Source organism: Neophocaena asiaeorientalis, unplaced genomic scaffold (genome assembly GCF_003031525.2).
Source record: "Neophocaena asiaeorientalis asiaeorientalis breed wild unplaced genomic scaffold, Neophocaena_asiaeorientalis_V1.1 scaffold66, whole genome shotgun sequence".
Lineage (NCBI taxonomy): Eukaryota > Metazoa > Chordata > Mammalia > Artiodactyla > Phocoenidae > Neophocaena > Neophocaena asiaeorientalis.
In genome coordinates, this window is record NW_020172677.1 from 780,844 (window position 1) to 798,553 (window position 17,710).

The 17,710-nt window shown below is 35.9% G+C and overlaps 1 protein-coding gene across 1 annotated transcript in view; it reads left to right on the forward strand.

The window, feature by feature from the left end:
• The window catches only part of PKHD1L1 (PKHD1 like 1), a 152,064-nt gene that overhangs the window by 111,073 nt on the left and 23,281 nt on the right, over positions 1 to 17,710 (forward strand). Inside the window, exons 58-68 of the mRNA XM_024739724.1 lie at positions 31 to 160; positions 1,981 to 2,154; positions 6,450 to 6,553; positions 7,854 to 7,983; positions 8,713 to 8,834; positions 10,366 to 10,456; positions 14,163 to 14,311; positions 14,394 to 14,516; positions 15,078 to 15,189; positions 15,271 to 15,387; positions 17,025 to 17,190. Of these exons, the coding sequence (XP_024595492.1) occupies positions 31 to 160; positions 1,981 to 2,154; positions 6,450 to 6,553; positions 7,854 to 7,983; positions 8,713 to 8,834; positions 10,366 to 10,456; positions 14,163 to 14,311; positions 14,394 to 14,516; positions 15,078 to 15,189; positions 15,271 to 15,387; positions 17,025 to 17,190 (1,418 nt within the window). The remainder of the gene's footprint in view (positions 1 to 30; positions 161 to 1,980; positions 2,155 to 6,449; positions 6,554 to 7,853; positions 7,984 to 8,712; positions 8,835 to 10,365; positions 10,457 to 14,162; positions 14,312 to 14,393; positions 14,517 to 15,077; positions 15,190 to 15,270; positions 15,388 to 17,024; positions 17,191 to 17,710) is intronic.

Here is a 17,710-nt window from a genome sequence, read left to right on the forward strand (position 1 = left end):
TCTTGAATTTGGCACTTGAATTTTTCTAAGGAAGGAGAAGAGATTGTGATAACAACCACAAGCTATGATTTCCACCAGACTGAAATTAGAAGTATCGTTAAAATCCTGCATGATCACAAAATTCTCATTCTCAATGATACCCTTTCCTATACTCACTTTGGTAAGTGGCTGTTCTTTAACCAAATAGATATATAAGTTAAATGTCTCGAAATATTCACAGTTTAGTGCTCTCCTCTGTAATTACAATCATTTGATAAAACATCTCAGATTTTTAGAGGAGCATTTCACTTAGATTGGCACTGGTACCCAAAGGATGCTACTGTTTGTGTGTTGGCTGCAAAGAGTCCCTGCTGTGTGTATTAATTCAGTCAGCAAATATTCAGCAGTGACCATTACATTCTATGGGATAAGGCTGACACTTTCTGTTTTAGGGAAGCTTCTAGAGATTCTTATGCACACTGAAATTTGAGAACCCTTGATCCAAGAGCATCTTTGTCCTGATTTGTTTCATTGACACATTCCTCAGCGGTAACTGCACTTAGACAAGCTGCAGCAAAATGGTAAAACTCTAATTCTCAAGGAAAGAAGGAATTAATCAGAATCAACTGAAGATGACCTTTCAATTTGTAGTATCAGGGCTTTCCCAGCACCCCAGCCTTTCCCCATTTCACATGCTACCTTCATCTGAATCCCAGGAAGTGGAAGCAGACAGGAGTGTAACGTTAGAAAAGCCATTCAGATACTTCTGATGCTCCTGAGACCTACAGCTAAGGTGGCATTATGCACTGGTGGATATCAGACCTGCATGAAAAAGAAACTTAAAAGAACTTTTTAAAGCAGTATTTTGATAGAAGCACGTGTCTGTCATTCTATATCACATATTTTTTCTTTAAATCAAAAGAAAAAGGTTTCTTTGACGAACATTTTAATCGTAAAACAGTGTTTGAAGTTCAGCAGTATAGATTCTTTCATTTAAAGTACCAAACACTTCTCTCTGCTTGAAATGTACCTGCTTGTCTTAAAGTTTTGGGTAAGACTTCTAGAAATGTAGAATGTAATTTAGGTTCTGTTTTTTAAATTTTTATTTATTTATTTTTGGCTGTGTTGGGTCTTTGCTGCTGCACGCTGGCTTTCTCCAGCTGCAGTGAGCAGGGGCCACTCTTCATTGCGGCGTGCGGGCCTCTCACTACGGTGGCCTCTCCTGCTGCGGAGCACGGGCTCCAGGCGTGTGGGCTTCAGTAGTTGTGGCACGTGGGCTCAGCAGCTGTGGCTCGCAGGCTCCAGAGCGCAGGCTCAGCCGCCGTGGCGCACTGGCCTAGTTGCTCCACAGCACGTGAGATCTTCCCGGAGCAGGGCTCAAACGCGTGTCCCCTGCATTGGCAGACCGACTCCCAACCACTGCGCCACCAGGGAAGCCCCTAGGTTCTGTTTTAAAATTATTAAGATGTAAATGTACAGACTATGTTTGATATACTACTACATATTTATAAAGAATTGTAGTTGGTACAAAATATGTCACAGGAAAAGAGGAACAAACCAAGGTTTAGGCCTCAGGAGAGGTAATACCTACGTATTGCTGACTGTCTACATGGCCCTGGGCAAGTTCATTTACTTCTCTATCTCATTTCCTCATCTGTTAAAATTACAGTAAGCGTCCCACCTTGTCTCAAAGAGTGTTTTTGTGTATAATTTGAAGTGTTTGCAAAATACCTATGAAGCAGTGACTTTGTAAGTGCTGATTATAATAACCTTTTTGCTGTAAATAGGAGAAATACTTTTGATTATATTTATTTTATAAATAAAAAGGTATAATTTCCGACTGCCATCTGTGTACATTTAAGCGTGTAACTCTAATCAATTCATGCATTTGTGTTGACTTTTGGCATATTAGAAAGTTACGTGGTCTGTGAGCTGCAAAGAAACTAATAAAGACAGGTATTTCTTAGTGTTGGTAATAATCTAACTGTCCTTCCGCTGCAGCTGAAAGATACCTTGTTCCTGAAACCAGTCAGAGCTACACGTTAGCAGCTGATGTTGGGATACTGAATAGGAACATCAAAATACTTGGTGAGGATTATCCAGGTTGGCTGAAGGAATCTTTTGGTGCACGCGTCCTAGTCAGCTCATTCACTGAAAATATGGTGACATTTAAAGGTTAGTACAAATTCAGTTTATTTTTCTAAATGAAATATAGCAGGGTCTCTTCTGTGTTTAGTTCTTAAATAATCCTCACTCCTTTATAGGATCATTTGTGTTAAAAAACAAAATCCAACTGAGGAAATTTTAAAGATCTTACTGGCTTTATTCAAGGATTCATGAATTGGGCAGCATCCAATCTAGCTGATACAAAGGAGCGTCAAAGAGCTGTGCAAAATAAAAGACTTTTATAGGCAGAAGGGAGCAGGAACAAGGTAGTTTTACTAGGCAAAAAAGAGGATTGGTTATTGCAAGGTTACTTCCCGTGTAGGGGGCAGAGGTTTATCAGGCAGATTACCTAACCCATGCTGATCAGGCAATTCGTGATGGACTGGTTTAAGGTTCCAGTTCAGAACTGAAACTGTAATTAAGTCTGTTTGATGATGGAGGGCTTAGCAAAAGTGACTCCATTTTGGGCCTGATGTCTTGTTTTTAACACACTGAAAAATAAAGGCTTGAGAGGGATTTTGCAGTCAGGTACCACCCTCCAGAACCAAATTCCTAACATTATTCTACTAATTTTATCTTTATAGGCAAAATAATTATCAAATTAACAAGGACCTTAGGTAACAGCTAGCCCAACCTTGCCCTCAAACAGAAATCGTTTCATAACAAGCACACTGATATGTTATTTTTGTTTGAAGGAAAATTTCAAATATATTTCAAAGATAGAGAAATGTATAATATAATGCTTATCATCACCAATTACCACAGGTATCAACTTTGGCCAGTCTTGTTTGAGATCTGAGCTCACCGGCTTTCTTCAAGCCCACGGATTATTTTGAAGCAGCAAGCATATATTTTTTAAGATATATTTGACATATAACATTGTGTAAGTTTAAGGTCTACAATGTGTTGATTTGATACACTTATATATTACAATATGATTACCACAGTAGCGTCAGCAACATCTCTATCATGTCATATAGTTATTATTTGTGTGTGTGTGGTGAAAACAATTAAGAGCTAGTCTCTTAGCAACTTTGAAGTTTATAATATGGTATTTTTACTGTATCCCTAAGCTGTACATTATATCTCCAGGACTATTTATCTACTAGTTACAAGTTTATACCCTTAAACAGCTCCCTATTTCTCCCACCCCACAGGTCCTGATAACCACCCTTCTACTCTCTATTTTTATGAGTTCAGCTTTTTTAGATTCCACATATAAATGAGATCATACAGCATTTATCTTTCTATCTCTGACTTATCTCACTTAGCATAATTCCTTCAAAGTCCATCCATGTTGTCCCAAATGACAGGATTTCCTTCTTTCTCACTCATGGCTGAATGATATATGTATACACACAGTGGAATGTTTTAGATAGATAGATAGATAGGGAGGTATCTCACATCTTTATCCATTCATCCATTGATGGACATTTAGGCTGTTTCTATATCTTGGCTATTATGAATGAAGCAACCATGTATTACTTCATCTAGAAATAGTTCAGTGTGTAAATCTAAAAGACTTCTTTAAAAACATCTCTAAGAATCAGATTTTAAAATGTTAGTAATAATCTCTAAACATCAAATGATTGTTCAGAATCCTCCAGTTCATTCCTTCTTTCCCTTCCTTCCTCCCTCCTTCCCTGCTCCCCCTCCTCTTTCCTTCTTTCTTTCCTTTCCTTCCTTTCTTTCTTTCCTTCTTTCTTTCACTGTCTTTGTTCAAATCGGGGTCTAAATAAGATCCATGTTGCAATTGGTTATGAATCTTAAATCTCTAATTAATTTCTCTTTCCTTGCAATTTATTTATAAAAGAAGTTAGGTCATCTGTCCTATAGTGTTTCCAATAGTCTGAATTTAGTGATGCATCCCTAGAATTTAACTAGTCCCTGCCTCCCTTGTATTTTCTATGCATAAGTAGCAAATTTAGAACTAGCAAATTGACCAGACTGGGACTCAATTTTTAGGCAATAATTCCTCATAGTTGGTTGTTATTTTTCCATTAATAGGCACATAATGTACGATTGTTTTTCCTTTTGTGATGTTAGCAGTTATTAATTATCATTGCCTGGATCTATTGAACCACTGAGGTTTAAAATGGTGATATTTTAATTCTACTATTCCCTACTCAGTTATAATCTCAAATATTTCTCTAAAGAGAAGCTTCCCCAGACCACTGTTTGACTACCCTGAAGGATAGTTTAGATAGAAAAAATGTTTGATTCTTTCCTCTTATTAACTAGTTTTTCAAAACAATGAGTTGGTTGCCGAGCATCCTCCAAAGGTAACAAGGAGTTTTCGTTTTGTTTTGTTTTGTTATTAGTATCATTATTAGTTCCATGGATTTAAACATATTTGATATGTTCTAATCCATTGTGAACGTTAACCTTATTGATACTGAAAATGCCCTCTCGTTGACCTTCAGAACCTTTTCATGTTGGTGCCTAAGTCCTCCTCCTTATGACTGTTGTTTTTTTTTTTAATTACAAATTTATTTATTTATTTATTTTTGGCCACATTGGGTCTTCGTTGCTGTGCGGCGGCTACTCTTCCTTGCAGTGCGCAGGCTTCTCATTGTTGTGACTTCTCTTGTTGTGGAGCACGGGCTCTAGGCACGTGGGCTTCAGTAGTTGTGGTGCGTGGGCTCAGTAGTTGTGGCACAGGGGCTTAGTTGCTCTGCGGCATGTGGGATCTTCCCAGACCAGGGATTGAACCCATGTCCCCTGCACTGGCAGGTGGATTCTTAACCACTGCGCCACCAGGGAAGTCCCTGACTGTTTGGGGTTTTTTTTTTAGCTTCTTCACTTTCTGATATGACAAGCACATGTTGTAATTTTTTTTTTTTTTTTTTCTTGCTGAGACTGGGAGTAAGTTCTTCCTCCAAGTAACCCTGGTTCCTTTTTTTGGAAGCTGATGTTTCAATCTCACAATCTGGGTACCAGGAGTAATCCTCTATTCTTGACTTGAACTGTTTCAGCAGGAGCTCACTTGGTTACAATACTGCCTATTCCATTTTGCAACAGCTCTCATTTTAGAAAATCTTTATATTGAGCAAGCAGCTGTCCCACTAGAACTTCTACCTATTGGTCATAATCTGCCAACAGAAGCTTAACTGATGAGGAGAATAGTAATGATGATCATAAAGTAATACAAGATTCCAGACACTGTGCTAAGGACTTAACACATATTATGTCATTCAGTCCTCATAGTATTATGGCATAAATATTGTCCTCTTTTTAAAGATAAAGGATTAGATGATTAGAGGGATGAAATTACTCTGATCTTGGATACTTAAAGTCCCATAATGGACCCTATTCACATGTCAACCTTTCCTTGCTCCAATAAATTATTTTGTGATGTAAGTAAACAAAATGCATCTATGGCTTTTGTAGGCCCAGGGTCTGTAGTAATCATTTCTTCTCTGTATCTATCTTATTAATCTTATGTTCTCCACCATACACCTAATCGCTGGCTCATGGATTTCCAGACAGGCTTTTCCCTTCTAGTATAAAATAACTCTTCTCCAATGTATTTTATTAGATATCAGTTTTTGAAACAAGGAATACCCTCTACTGTATTTTTACCAGCCATGAATCTCTGTGCCTCAGTTTCCTTGTATAGAAGACAGGAATTATAAAAGTTCCTAAGTCACAAATGTTGTGTGAGAATTAAACCACACATTGCCTGTTAAGCACTTAGTACAGAGCTTGGCACAGAGTCATGGCTCATGGATAGTTATTGCTGTTCTTAATAATCTATGAAATTGCCTTTTGTCACTTCAGTGGCACTTGTGACAAACTCGATCAGCAGATACTTGGCAATGCATATTCTGGAAAAAATTATGTAAAGATTATGTCCATAACAGCTCTTTAGAGCATCAAAATTGAAATGTCAGGTAAATTATAACTTGTGCCTCATGCCATGCATTCTCAACAGGGACTGTATCACTACCAACAGGTGAAAATTGACTCTTGGGGGAAAACAAAACGTAACCAGTTTGTGGTCCTCCAAAGGGCCTCCATACCTTGACAGATATGTAGTATATCTGTGGTATTAAAATGTCATGGAGAGGGAACGCTATTCAGAAAGAGAAATGTCTAAAAAGGTTCTTGTGAGGGGCAGTAAAAAAACAAATTCAGAAATATTGCCTTATTTGGATTAAAAGGGCAAAGAAAAATGAATACAGTTTTCATGAAAAAGTTGAAAACAAATTTGTCATTTGGAAAATTACAAAAACTTTAGTAGTTTTTCAAAAAGTTTTATTCAGCTTCAAGGGAAAAAAATGTATAACTCTTTTCCCCACTAGGAAATGCAAGAATAAGTAATGTGGAATTTTATCACAGCGGTCAAGAGGGCTTCAGGGATAGCACGGATCCAAGATACGCTGTAACATTTCTTAACCTGGGACAGGTTTGTACTTTATTTTAATTTTTACATATACCCAAAATTAAGTATTTTGATTTTGATTTGATTTTCATTTAACTTTATTAAATGCCCATATCTTAGAATTGCTAAGACTATAATCTAATATAATAAAACTTTCTTAGATGTATTTCCCATTAACGTTTTTAGACTACAACAGTATTTGATTCCAACCATTTCATGCATTATTTAAGGTCAGTAAAAAAAAAAAAAATGGAAAATGGAGAACAAAAGGTGAAAGAATTGGAGATCTATAATAGTATTTCACATCTCTACTTTACTTTACAATGACCAAAAATATTTCCAAACAGTTACTATTAAACAAAGTGAGTGTTGCTTAAATTTCTCAAATGAAAAGCATGTCTGTATATCCATGCCTCTTTCAAAAGTGGGAAAATAAATATGCTTAGAGGGCTGCTGATTTAAGAAAAAATGAGAAAGAGCATATTTCTTATATAGAATTTGAAAAAGAATAGATACATGTATAACTGAATCACTTTGCTGTACACCTGAAACTAACACAACATTGTTAATCAACTATACTCCAATATAAAATAAAAATATGAAAAGTAAATAAATAAGATTAAAAATATATATATTATGGAGGGGAGATAAATTGGGAGTCTGCGATTAATATATACACACTACTATACATAAAATAACAAGGACCTACTGTATAGCACAGGGAACTATACTCAATATTCTTGTAATAACCTATAATGGAAAAGAATAGATATATATGTATAACTGAATCACTTTGCTACACTTGAAACTGACACAACGTTGTAAATCAACTATATGTCAATAAAGATAAATAAATAAAAATTTTAAATCATGTAGGTTTGGAATTGAAACCCCTAAACTACTCATTGACTGTTTCCTACAGACATTTGAATTGTAACCCCTGCCTTGAGTATCGACTTCCGTGGTTAAAAAAAAAAAATCCCTGCTCATCATATAATAAACTGTTATGAAAAATAATTTTTAGTTCCTTAGCATTTTGTAGGTAATGATAGAAATATAAATGCATAGAAAAGCACTTGAGAATTTTTAATTCACATTTAAAATAAGCATTTCTTTTTGGCTCTTTTTAATCATAAACCGAAGATATATGGAAATTTCCCAGCATTAAAAGGTCTGCTGGGAAGTCATCTTCTTTCATGGAATGTAAATTGAGTATTTTGTTTATCAAGATTTGTTTTCTGAAAATCACCTACTTCAAATTTTTTTCTTTAAATATCCTTTAACTTTGTTTTTAAAATGTTCACTGAATCCTGATGTTTTATAGATTCAAGAACGTGGCTCATCTTATATTCAAGGCTGTGCTTTTCACAGTGGCTTTTCCCCTGCAGTTGGTGTATTTGGGACAGATGGATTGGACATAGATGATAACGTGATTCACTTTACAGTGGGGGAAGGTAATATGGTATTTCGGTCCAATAACATGTCTTCTGAGACAACCTTGTCTGCAAACTCTAGAGCCAGGGTGTCCAATTGATCTTTCTTCAAGAATGGAAATAAAGGGTCTGTGTTTGTGCTAACATGGCAATTACTAAACTGCATGTGGCCATTCAACACTTGAAATGTGGCTAATGTGACTGCGAAACTGGATTTTTAATTTTAATGGTACTTAATTATATTACTTTACATTTAAGTAGTCACATGTGGCTATGGCTGTCATATTGGACAGTACAGCTCTAGAAGAATTATTTACCAGACCATGATCTTATGTGAGTTATTTAATCACCAATAGTTTAAATTACTGACTTTTAACATACTTCTCACATATAAAACAAAAGGATTATTCACAAATAAAGATAATTTTTAAAAAATATATATTTGATTTGATTTAGGGGGTTGTCCTTTCTTGAATATCAGTCTAAAGCATAATACAAATTCATTTAAGGTGTATAAAATTTGTGTGTATATTTGTTAAAATCTAAGGTGGAGCCTGTGAACCCACATATTTAACAAAAGATTTTAATTCAGGTAGTCTATTAAAGAGGTAGAGTATCAGAGAGTTCAGAGGGTTCACTCTAAAATCAAAAGGGTTTGTTTGTCAGGTTCAAATAAGAAAACTAATTTCATGGAAGAAATGAAAGACATTCCCTATAGTACTCATTTGGGGGAATCTTCTTTTTTTCCAGGCATGAGAATATGGGGGGATGCCAACAGAGTCCGAGGAAACTTGGTTACGCTTTCAGTTTGGCCAGGAACCTATCAGAACAGAAAAGACTTGAGCTCAACTCTCTGGCATGCAGCAATTGAGGTAGTGTGAACAAATTTAAAATTATAAGTAGACAAAATTATAATTTGTAATTCCCTTACTGAAGATTATAATTTCTGTATAATTTGTAAATCTCAAAATGTCATTGAAAATGATTTCTTCTTAGATAAAGATTGTGGATAAAGTGAGCTGATTAAAGGAGTGAATGAACTTTCTTTAAAGATGTTGTGAGCTCCAGTAGCCATTGGATTTTTCTCTGTGTTGACGTCCATTGGTTTAAATAGTTCTCTTATTTACTTGCTTCTCCAACATTAATTATTGCTTTCAAGTTCCATTACAGGGTCTCTCTGCTTCTAATTGACTGAATGCCTTACACATTTTACTATTTAACTCTGAATTTAAATGCAAAATTATAATGATAGACTATAAAATCTCTAAAATCCATTTCTCATCTAAAACTCTTATGATTCTATATGCAAGGTTATTTACTCTTATCGGATATTACTAATTGGACCTTTCTTGTTTCCCGTGAAGTTTCTTCAATTACTATAGGTATTTATTTAGATGTAGAGTGAGATTGTAAGCAAGAAAATAGAAAGTACAGAGAGGATTTAGAGGAAAGATAGCTTCCTCTTGTTTTTATCTTACTTACTTATACCATAGGAAAGAAAAGGAATTTAAAAAGCTCTCTTTGAAAGATAGGGTAAGGATTGAATTTTGTTTTTGTACAACTATTAATAATTACCTTAAAGCAAAATCTGAAAGCCTGGAACTTAGTATACATTTATAAGGTAATAATGTTCTCTTTTTGTCTATTTATAGATGTTAGAATGTAATCAAATGTCAATTCCAAATCTTTAAAGTTATCTATATCTTTTGAAACCATTTTTTTTAGTTTTATGAATTCCATTTGACTCTATTTTTATCATAATCTTTAAAAATAAGGCTGTTTAACATGCTTTAAATAAGTGAGATTTGGACCGTTTTGCTGATTCTGTGTAGGCAAGAACTAAACCTTCTGTGCTCCATACTTTTCATTTTCTACCACTCTGATTTGGCTCATAAAATAAATTTGTTTAGTAATTACCTACTTGTTCTAACCCAGTTTTTTATTATAGCAGATTTTCTTTAATGAATGCCTCTACTGAATTTTATGGTCCACTGTAATTGCCTTAGTTGTCTTTTTCTTAATAAATCAAATTGGTAACAGAATATAACCAAAAAAGAGTGATAAAATTTTTGTAGCCTTGTTATAATACTGGAATTTTGTCTATGGCTTGTTAATATTCAACCACGTCCAGTGGATTCTGTGACTGAAATGAAAAGTAATCTCTTTAATGTACTTTTATAATGAAATCTAAAGTATAGTATCTAGTGGCAGGTTTACACCAAGAAGCTAAGGTAATTTCAGTACTTCATTTGTATTATAAATTTGAATGGGGTGAATGTGAATTAAATTTTTACTCCTGGAAGTATCGTCATAATTAGTTTTCCAGTGTATGTTGCATACCTGCTCTCATTGCATAATTGTGTAAGAGCCTGACCCAAAGCATTTTCTTTATCGTTATACTAGATAAATAGAGGAACCAATACAGTCTTACAAAATAATGTAGTGGCTGGATTTGGAAGGGCAGGATATCGCATCAATGGTGAACCTTGCTCAAGTAAGTCTTTGGCATAGAGTCACTAAAATTAGGAAATAACTTGTCCAAATTTGTTCGAAACAAATAATTATTGTTTGTGAGTTGAAAAGTAATATTGCTTCTTCCTAGGCACTGAAAGAACTCAACAAACTAAATTATTTCCATATAATATTGGGTTTAAAGAAAAAATTAAAACCAATTTTCTTCTCATCCTTCACCCCATCACCCTTCTCCGGCAGCCCCAGGATGCCACGCTCTTCCCTGGCCCTAGGACACTGCAGCCCCAGGACCTCTCTTGAGACCCCGTCCCCATCCTCACCCTCCTGAGACCGGGCCTTGCTGCTCCCCAGGCCTCCCCTTCACAGTCACTGCCTCAGGGAGGTCCCTGAGCCCCAGGCTGAGGAAGGTGACCAGCCCTGTCCTCGTGATACCCTCATGTCCTTCTGTCCAATCCCATGCCACTAGCTGTGCCTGCCACAGCGTGTTTGCATTCCTGATCCCATTGGACATGAGCTCTTCCTTGACAAGGGTATCTTTATTCTATCCCTGTGACTGTAGAGGAGATGAGAAGAAAAGAGAAAATCAGAGGGATAACCAGGGAGACAGAGTGAGCCAGAGAGTGTAAGGGAGAAAAAGAGGGGGTAAAGTAGAGAATGGTGGACAGTTGGGTCTGATGGACTTGGGAAGACACAACAGTGAAAGAGAGTAATCCTTGGGCGAGAAGCAGTGGGATGAAAATAAACAAAAGGGATCAGCAGAGAGATGGGGGAGGACAGAATAGGATAAGTTGTGTTGACTAATAGTATCAAGGGAATAAAAGAAGGATAGATCCTTTAAAAACAGGCTTTTAAGATAACTATTTTCTATGTTTATGATCCAAACACTCTTAACAATAGCTTCAGTGCTTGTTTGATGGTGCTGAACAGTGATTATCTTATCCCACCATCACTTTCCCAAAAGCAACTTGTAAGCATAGAGATACATGCCTATAGGGATATGTCACTACTTCATGCTTCCGCTTTAAAGGAATACGTGCTCACTATTCATATGATAAAGCCTGCAAGCATGAAAAAAATCAAAGGACATGAACAGAGGGTTCTCAGACACATTTCTATCAGATTAGTAAAAATCAAGAATTAACTGAACAACTGCTCTCCTGGCAAGGCTGTAGGGAAATAGTAACATTTACACTTTGCTGGTTGAAGGACAAAATGATATAACCCCTACAAAGGGGAATCTGGCAATAGCTACCAAAATTATAGAGGCATTTACCTTTGACTCAGCATTTCTACTTCCTGTAATCTAACAGTTGCCTCTACAGCAGTTAGAAAAAGGGCTGTGAGCAAGGTTATTCATCACAGCGTTGGCCTGTACTGGCAGAAAATGGAAAGCTACCCTGTGTCCAGTTACTGTGGGCTAGTTGTATAAAGCCAAACACTGGAACACTGGGCCCCTCTAAAAAAAAGAAGGAAAAAAGATGCATACTATGTATTAATATGGAGAAGTCACCAGAACATTCTAAAATGATAAGTGGAGGTTACTTAGAAAGGGAACAAAAGAATATGTATGGTATATGCATTTACATAAAGAAACACTGAAAGTGTAAAAGCAAAAAGTCATTGAAGGTGAGTAGGAACAGGGTGACTGGTCACTTATTACTGTATAACTTTCTATAAACTCTTGACTTTTAAACCAGATAACTTAATTATTGAATCAAAAAAGTCAAAGAATGCTAGACCTGCTGGCTTTACCTCTTGGGAAACTTAGCTAAAGGAAATGGAATTTTATCTGAAAAATGTATAGCCCTTCTACAGTTGATTTTTTCAATCTCTATAGGTATTTTTGAAATTCTTTGAATAAGCATTTTTTTTCTGTAAATTCAAAAACTATTGGACTTCAGCTAATTTTTTTCTTGTGCAAAGTACATTTTGAAGGAATAAAACAACTTCGCCACAGATATAACTGATTCCTTGGTGTATGTTCTTTTTAAATATTTTAGTTCCCAACAGCTTAAAGTAGCTTTTCTTTGACTTAAATTTTTAAAATATAGGGCTTCCCTGGTGGCACAGTGGTTGAGAGTCCGCCTGCTGATGCAGGGGACACGGGTTCGTGCCCCAGTCCGGGAAGATCCCATACGCCGCAGAGCGGCTGGGCCTGTGAGCCATGGCCGCTGAGCCTGCACGTCCGGAGCCTGTGCTCCGCAACGGGAGAGGCCACAACAGTGAGAGGCCCGCGTACTGCAAAAAAAAAAAAAGAAAAAAAAAATTTTAAATATGTAATTTCTCTTCAACTTCTTTGAAGTATTGTTGTGTTTTTTAATCAAAATATGACCTGTGAATGTGAATATTTACTAATATGTATAATGCCACATAATGCATTTTTCACTGAATATATTGATCTTCCTAAATAATCGGGAGTGTTTATGAGGAGCAACTGAAATATGAGGCATCACAGAGGAACTGAGGGTTTAAGTTCCCGGAATGGGACATCAATTTACACAGTTCATCTCCCTAACAAGGAACAGGCTGGGATGCTGGGAAGGGAGCTCTGCCACACGTGGGTCCAAAGGTGGAGCCATCCTTGTCCATGGGGCTACATTGTGCAGAACCAAGGTGTAGCCATGCAGACAGCTTCTGAGGGAGGAAACAATAGAAACCAGGCCGACGACCGTAGGTGAAATGTCAGTCTCAAAGGACACTAGGAAGAAGGGAAAAGCAATCGAAGATGGAGGAAGTCAGATCCTGGGGAACTTGGACAAGAGAGCTGGTACAAAGTACAGTTTAGGAGGCAGTGCTGCTCTTTATGGGGAATCCTCAAATTTATGCATGGCTGGGACGAGTTTTTAAGGCCACTGATCTGATTTGTACATAAGTAAAACTTTCGTGAAAATCCACTTTAATTATCCTGTATATTAATAATGGGTATAGCTTCCATTTATTGAGGCACTTTATGTGGGTTATTTCATTTCATTTTGAAACAACCCTGAATTAGACATTATAATTTTTTATATATGAGGAAATTTAAGTTATAAAATGCTAAGCAACTTTCCCAAGGTCATGCATACATTAATTCAAGAAGTATTTGATGAGCACCTACCTCTGCATTACCTTCTAGGCTCTAAGAATCTGGCCATGAAGGAGCTAGACAGTTTCTTCTTTCATGAAGCTTACGTTCTTATAGGAGAGAGGAGATGAATAATTCACAAATAAGTAGTAATTAAATATCAAAGTGAAAAAAATTTTAATTGCCATGTTAAGTAACTGAGGTGCTAACTATGAATCCGGTAGTCAGAGAAGGCCTTCTAAGGAAGTGACACTTAACTTGAAAATGGGCTGGCCAGAAGGAACCAGTAACATTTATAGACAGCAAGTGGTATCATTGTGTTTTTCAAGTTTAGCCTTGTTTGAATTCAAACTTCATAATCTTTCTAAAGAAATTCATGTTTAACCAGATATAATAAGTTAAGGGTGCTAGCACTAAAGTAAACTTTTGCAAATGAATATACAATTATTCTGAGTAACATTGAAGAGACAAATTAGATAAGAGAAATACTAAATAGAATAAACTGTAAGTAGCTGAACCATACAAATATTTGATCATGTTATTAAAATTTGCATCAGACTCATATATTTAACTTTTAAAAGAATTTCAACTTTAACTGATACTGCTTATAACTCTATGACTTGATTCATAATGTTAATTTACTGGTTCCATATTTCCTTCAAAGGTCAGTCTTATTCTCTGGAAAAGTGGTTTGACAATGAAGCCCATGGAGGTTTATTTGGTATCTATATGAACCAAGATGGCCTTCCTGGATGCTCTCTTATACAGGGATTTACCATTTGGGCATGCTGGGATTACGGAATTTATTTTCAGGTAAATGGATCCCAAAACAGTGATTGTTTATTTTCTTTTATGATTATATTTCATACGATGTAACCTCCAAGTTCTATTACAGACCACGGAGAGTGTGCGTATCTATAACGTGACCCTGGTTGACAATGGAATGGCCATTTCTTCAATGATTTACACGCCACCTGCTATATCTCACAGAATTTCCAGTAAAACAGTGCAGATTAAGGTAAGAATTGAACGCAGCCACACAAAGCAGAAAGAGCAACTCTGACAAGGGTAGAATTCTTGAATACAGATGATTTTCTTGACCTCTTTGCCCTACTAGCCACACCTCCTGCCTCTGTGCTCATTGCCTTCTGCCAAGAAGCCCTCCGTCCTTCCCTCTCCCCACTCCTTCCCTCAGCTCTTCTTGCTTATCACCTGCTAATCTTGCCACAATTAGTTAAATTTTCACTATCTCTATGAAGTCTTTCCTGAACCAGCTTAGGTAGTTTTGACACTCCCTCCTCTTTTTGTTCCTACTTGCCTTGCACATATTCCTATCATGGAAACATAACATCTCTTTAAATATAATTATTTACATGCCTGTCTCCCCCATCTGACTTTGAATGTCATCCACTTGGGGCAAAAATCACATCTTTTTTAACTTGGTTTAATGAATGATCCACTTCTCAAAGTTATACAGGTTGTGTTTTGCTACAGTGGCATTCATTATTATTCATTATTATGTTTTCTTTTAAGAAAAGTTATTAATAAAGCTTACTGTTTGAACTTTTTTTTAAAATAGAACTCATTAATTGTTGGAAGTAGCCCTGAATTTAATTGCTCTGATGTCCTAACTAATGATGATCCCAATATTGAACTGTCTGCTGCCCATCGAAGCTCTAGACCTCCCTCAGGTAAAGATTTTAGAACTTTAAATTTTGGGGTTCATATGAGTGCATATTCAAATTTCACTAACTTTCTTCTTTTTATAAAAGGTGGGAGAAGTGGGATTTGCTGGCCTACCTTTGCTTCAGCACATAACATGGCACCGCGGAAACCCCATGCAGGGATCATGAGTTACAATGCCATCAGTGGTCTTTTGGACATCTCAGGCAAGTTTAAACACAGTCTTTGAAAGTCTACTCAGTTAAGTTCTGTAAAGAATATGTAGAATATAACTAGTGATGTTTCATTGTTAGTTAAAAAAAATAATGATTAATTTAATCTGCTCAATACGACAAGCAAAGAAACCAGACATCAGAGTCAATTTCAAGAATAGTTCCCTGGCAACATTCATACATATAAAAGAACTGACATTTCATTTTCTTTTTAAAACAACAGAAAAAGCACTGGAATAGTGATTTAATATTAATTAGTTTCTCTAAATTGTAAAGCCCTTTTATATAATTAGGGTTTTATTTTATTAGAAGCTTTTATGACTGCAGAAATTTTAGTTCATAGAACTTAAATGTTTTGCCAAACTCCCACAGCTGCTGGCATAACTAGGATCAGAATCAAGATCTTTTGACTTAAAATCTGCTGCTTTTTCACTGAACCAGGCTGCATCCTTAAAAATGTAAAATAATTAAAATAGATGTAGCAAACATACCAAGTATTTTCGCTTTGCCCATTAAATACACTGAGCCAGCAAATCTCCCTTTCATGATAACTTTAACCAGTGTCACCTGAAAGAAAGCAGTTCAATAAATTAGACATCTAAGTTTTGACATATTATTTCTCATAACTTTAATTCCCAGAAATGCAGAACAAATTATCATTTTTTAGTGTTACTTGTAATGATACCCCTGCCAAAAATTATTTAACATGCTACATAGGTTTAGGACCAATAAAGGAGATCTACACAGGGAACAAACCGCATCTATTACTATAGTATTTTATTGATACTCATCTACAGGCTTATATTCATGTGTATACAATATTTTCTTAGGAGAAAATACAGTCAAGCAGGGTAGTATATAGCACATAACTAATTTAAGAATTTTTTGGATTCACTTTTTGCTGTTTTCAGTTTTGAGTTACTGGATTTTAAGTGCAAAGGGGATCGTTTTTTGATCTAATCAGTTTTATCTTTTGGCCACATAATATATGCAATAAGACCAAGAGAGCAATAATATTTCTGTTAGCCTTTGCTGCATAACAAACCATCCCCAAAATTCAAAGCCTCTAAACAACCGTTTATGAGCTCATGATTCTGTAGATTGGCAATTTGGGCTTTGTTCAGCTCGGTGATTCTTCTGCTAATCTTACCTGGGATTATTCACTGAGCTGCCATCACTTTACAAGATGTGTAGAGGCTGGTTAGTCTGGGATAGTCTCACTTCTATGTCTGGTGGCTGGTGCTGGCCCTTGATGGGGTAATGAGAGTGACTGAGCCAAATGTCTCCTAGGCATATTCACATGCTGGTAATCACAGAATTCCCCAAGAACACCAAGAGAGAGTGAGCCCTAATATGCAAGCACTTTTCAGATCTGTTTATACTACAATTGCTCTTGTCCCATTGTCCAATGCAAATCACAGAGAAAATATGCCAAGCTCAGAGGAAATATGGGAGAGGACTACTCAGTGGTGTGGATACAGTCCACAAATAGTGGTGGACTTATCTGCCACATAAGGTAAGAGTTCCATGTTCAAGGTAATGTTAAATGATTGGTGGAATATACATGAAATGAAACTGATTTTACCCTTTCTCTATAGGAAGTAATTGTTTTTCTATTATTTATGTTTTAGGTTCCACATTTGTTGGATTTAAAAATGTTTGTTCAGGTGAAACTAATGTGATATTCATTACTAACCCTTTAAATGAGGATTTACAGCATCCAATCCATGTGAAGAACATACAGCTGGTTGACACTACTGAACAATCAAAAATATTTATACATAGACCCGATATAAGGTAAAATATATGATAACTCAGTTTCTTCTTTTCTGTCATCACAGTTTTCCATTGTTTTCTCTCCCTGCCATAGATCTGAGAAAGTTGCTAAATTTAAAGTAACTGTTTATGTCTATGAAATTTCAATCAACATTGTGAAAATTAAGAGTATTTAATATATCTGTGTCTTCAAGTAAGTTGAACAAGCTAGGCCTTAATATGTATATTTTCTCATACTTTTTTTTCCCCCATGTATCATACATAGCACCATCATTAAACATAAAAGAGAATGGGCCAGAAGTATATTTGTACATTAATATCTCTCCATTAATAGTCATTAGGAATGAAAGTCATGTCTATCATTTCTTCCCTTTCCCTTACCTCTTTTGTTTCCTTTTGCTTTACAAATATTATATGCATCCCAACATGTACTTGGAAATTAAATGGGAATCATTATAATCATTGTGACTAAAAATATGCAGAAACTTTGAACAGTGATTTTTTTTTTCAATCACAGAGGTTAGTTGGTGTCAGAATATTT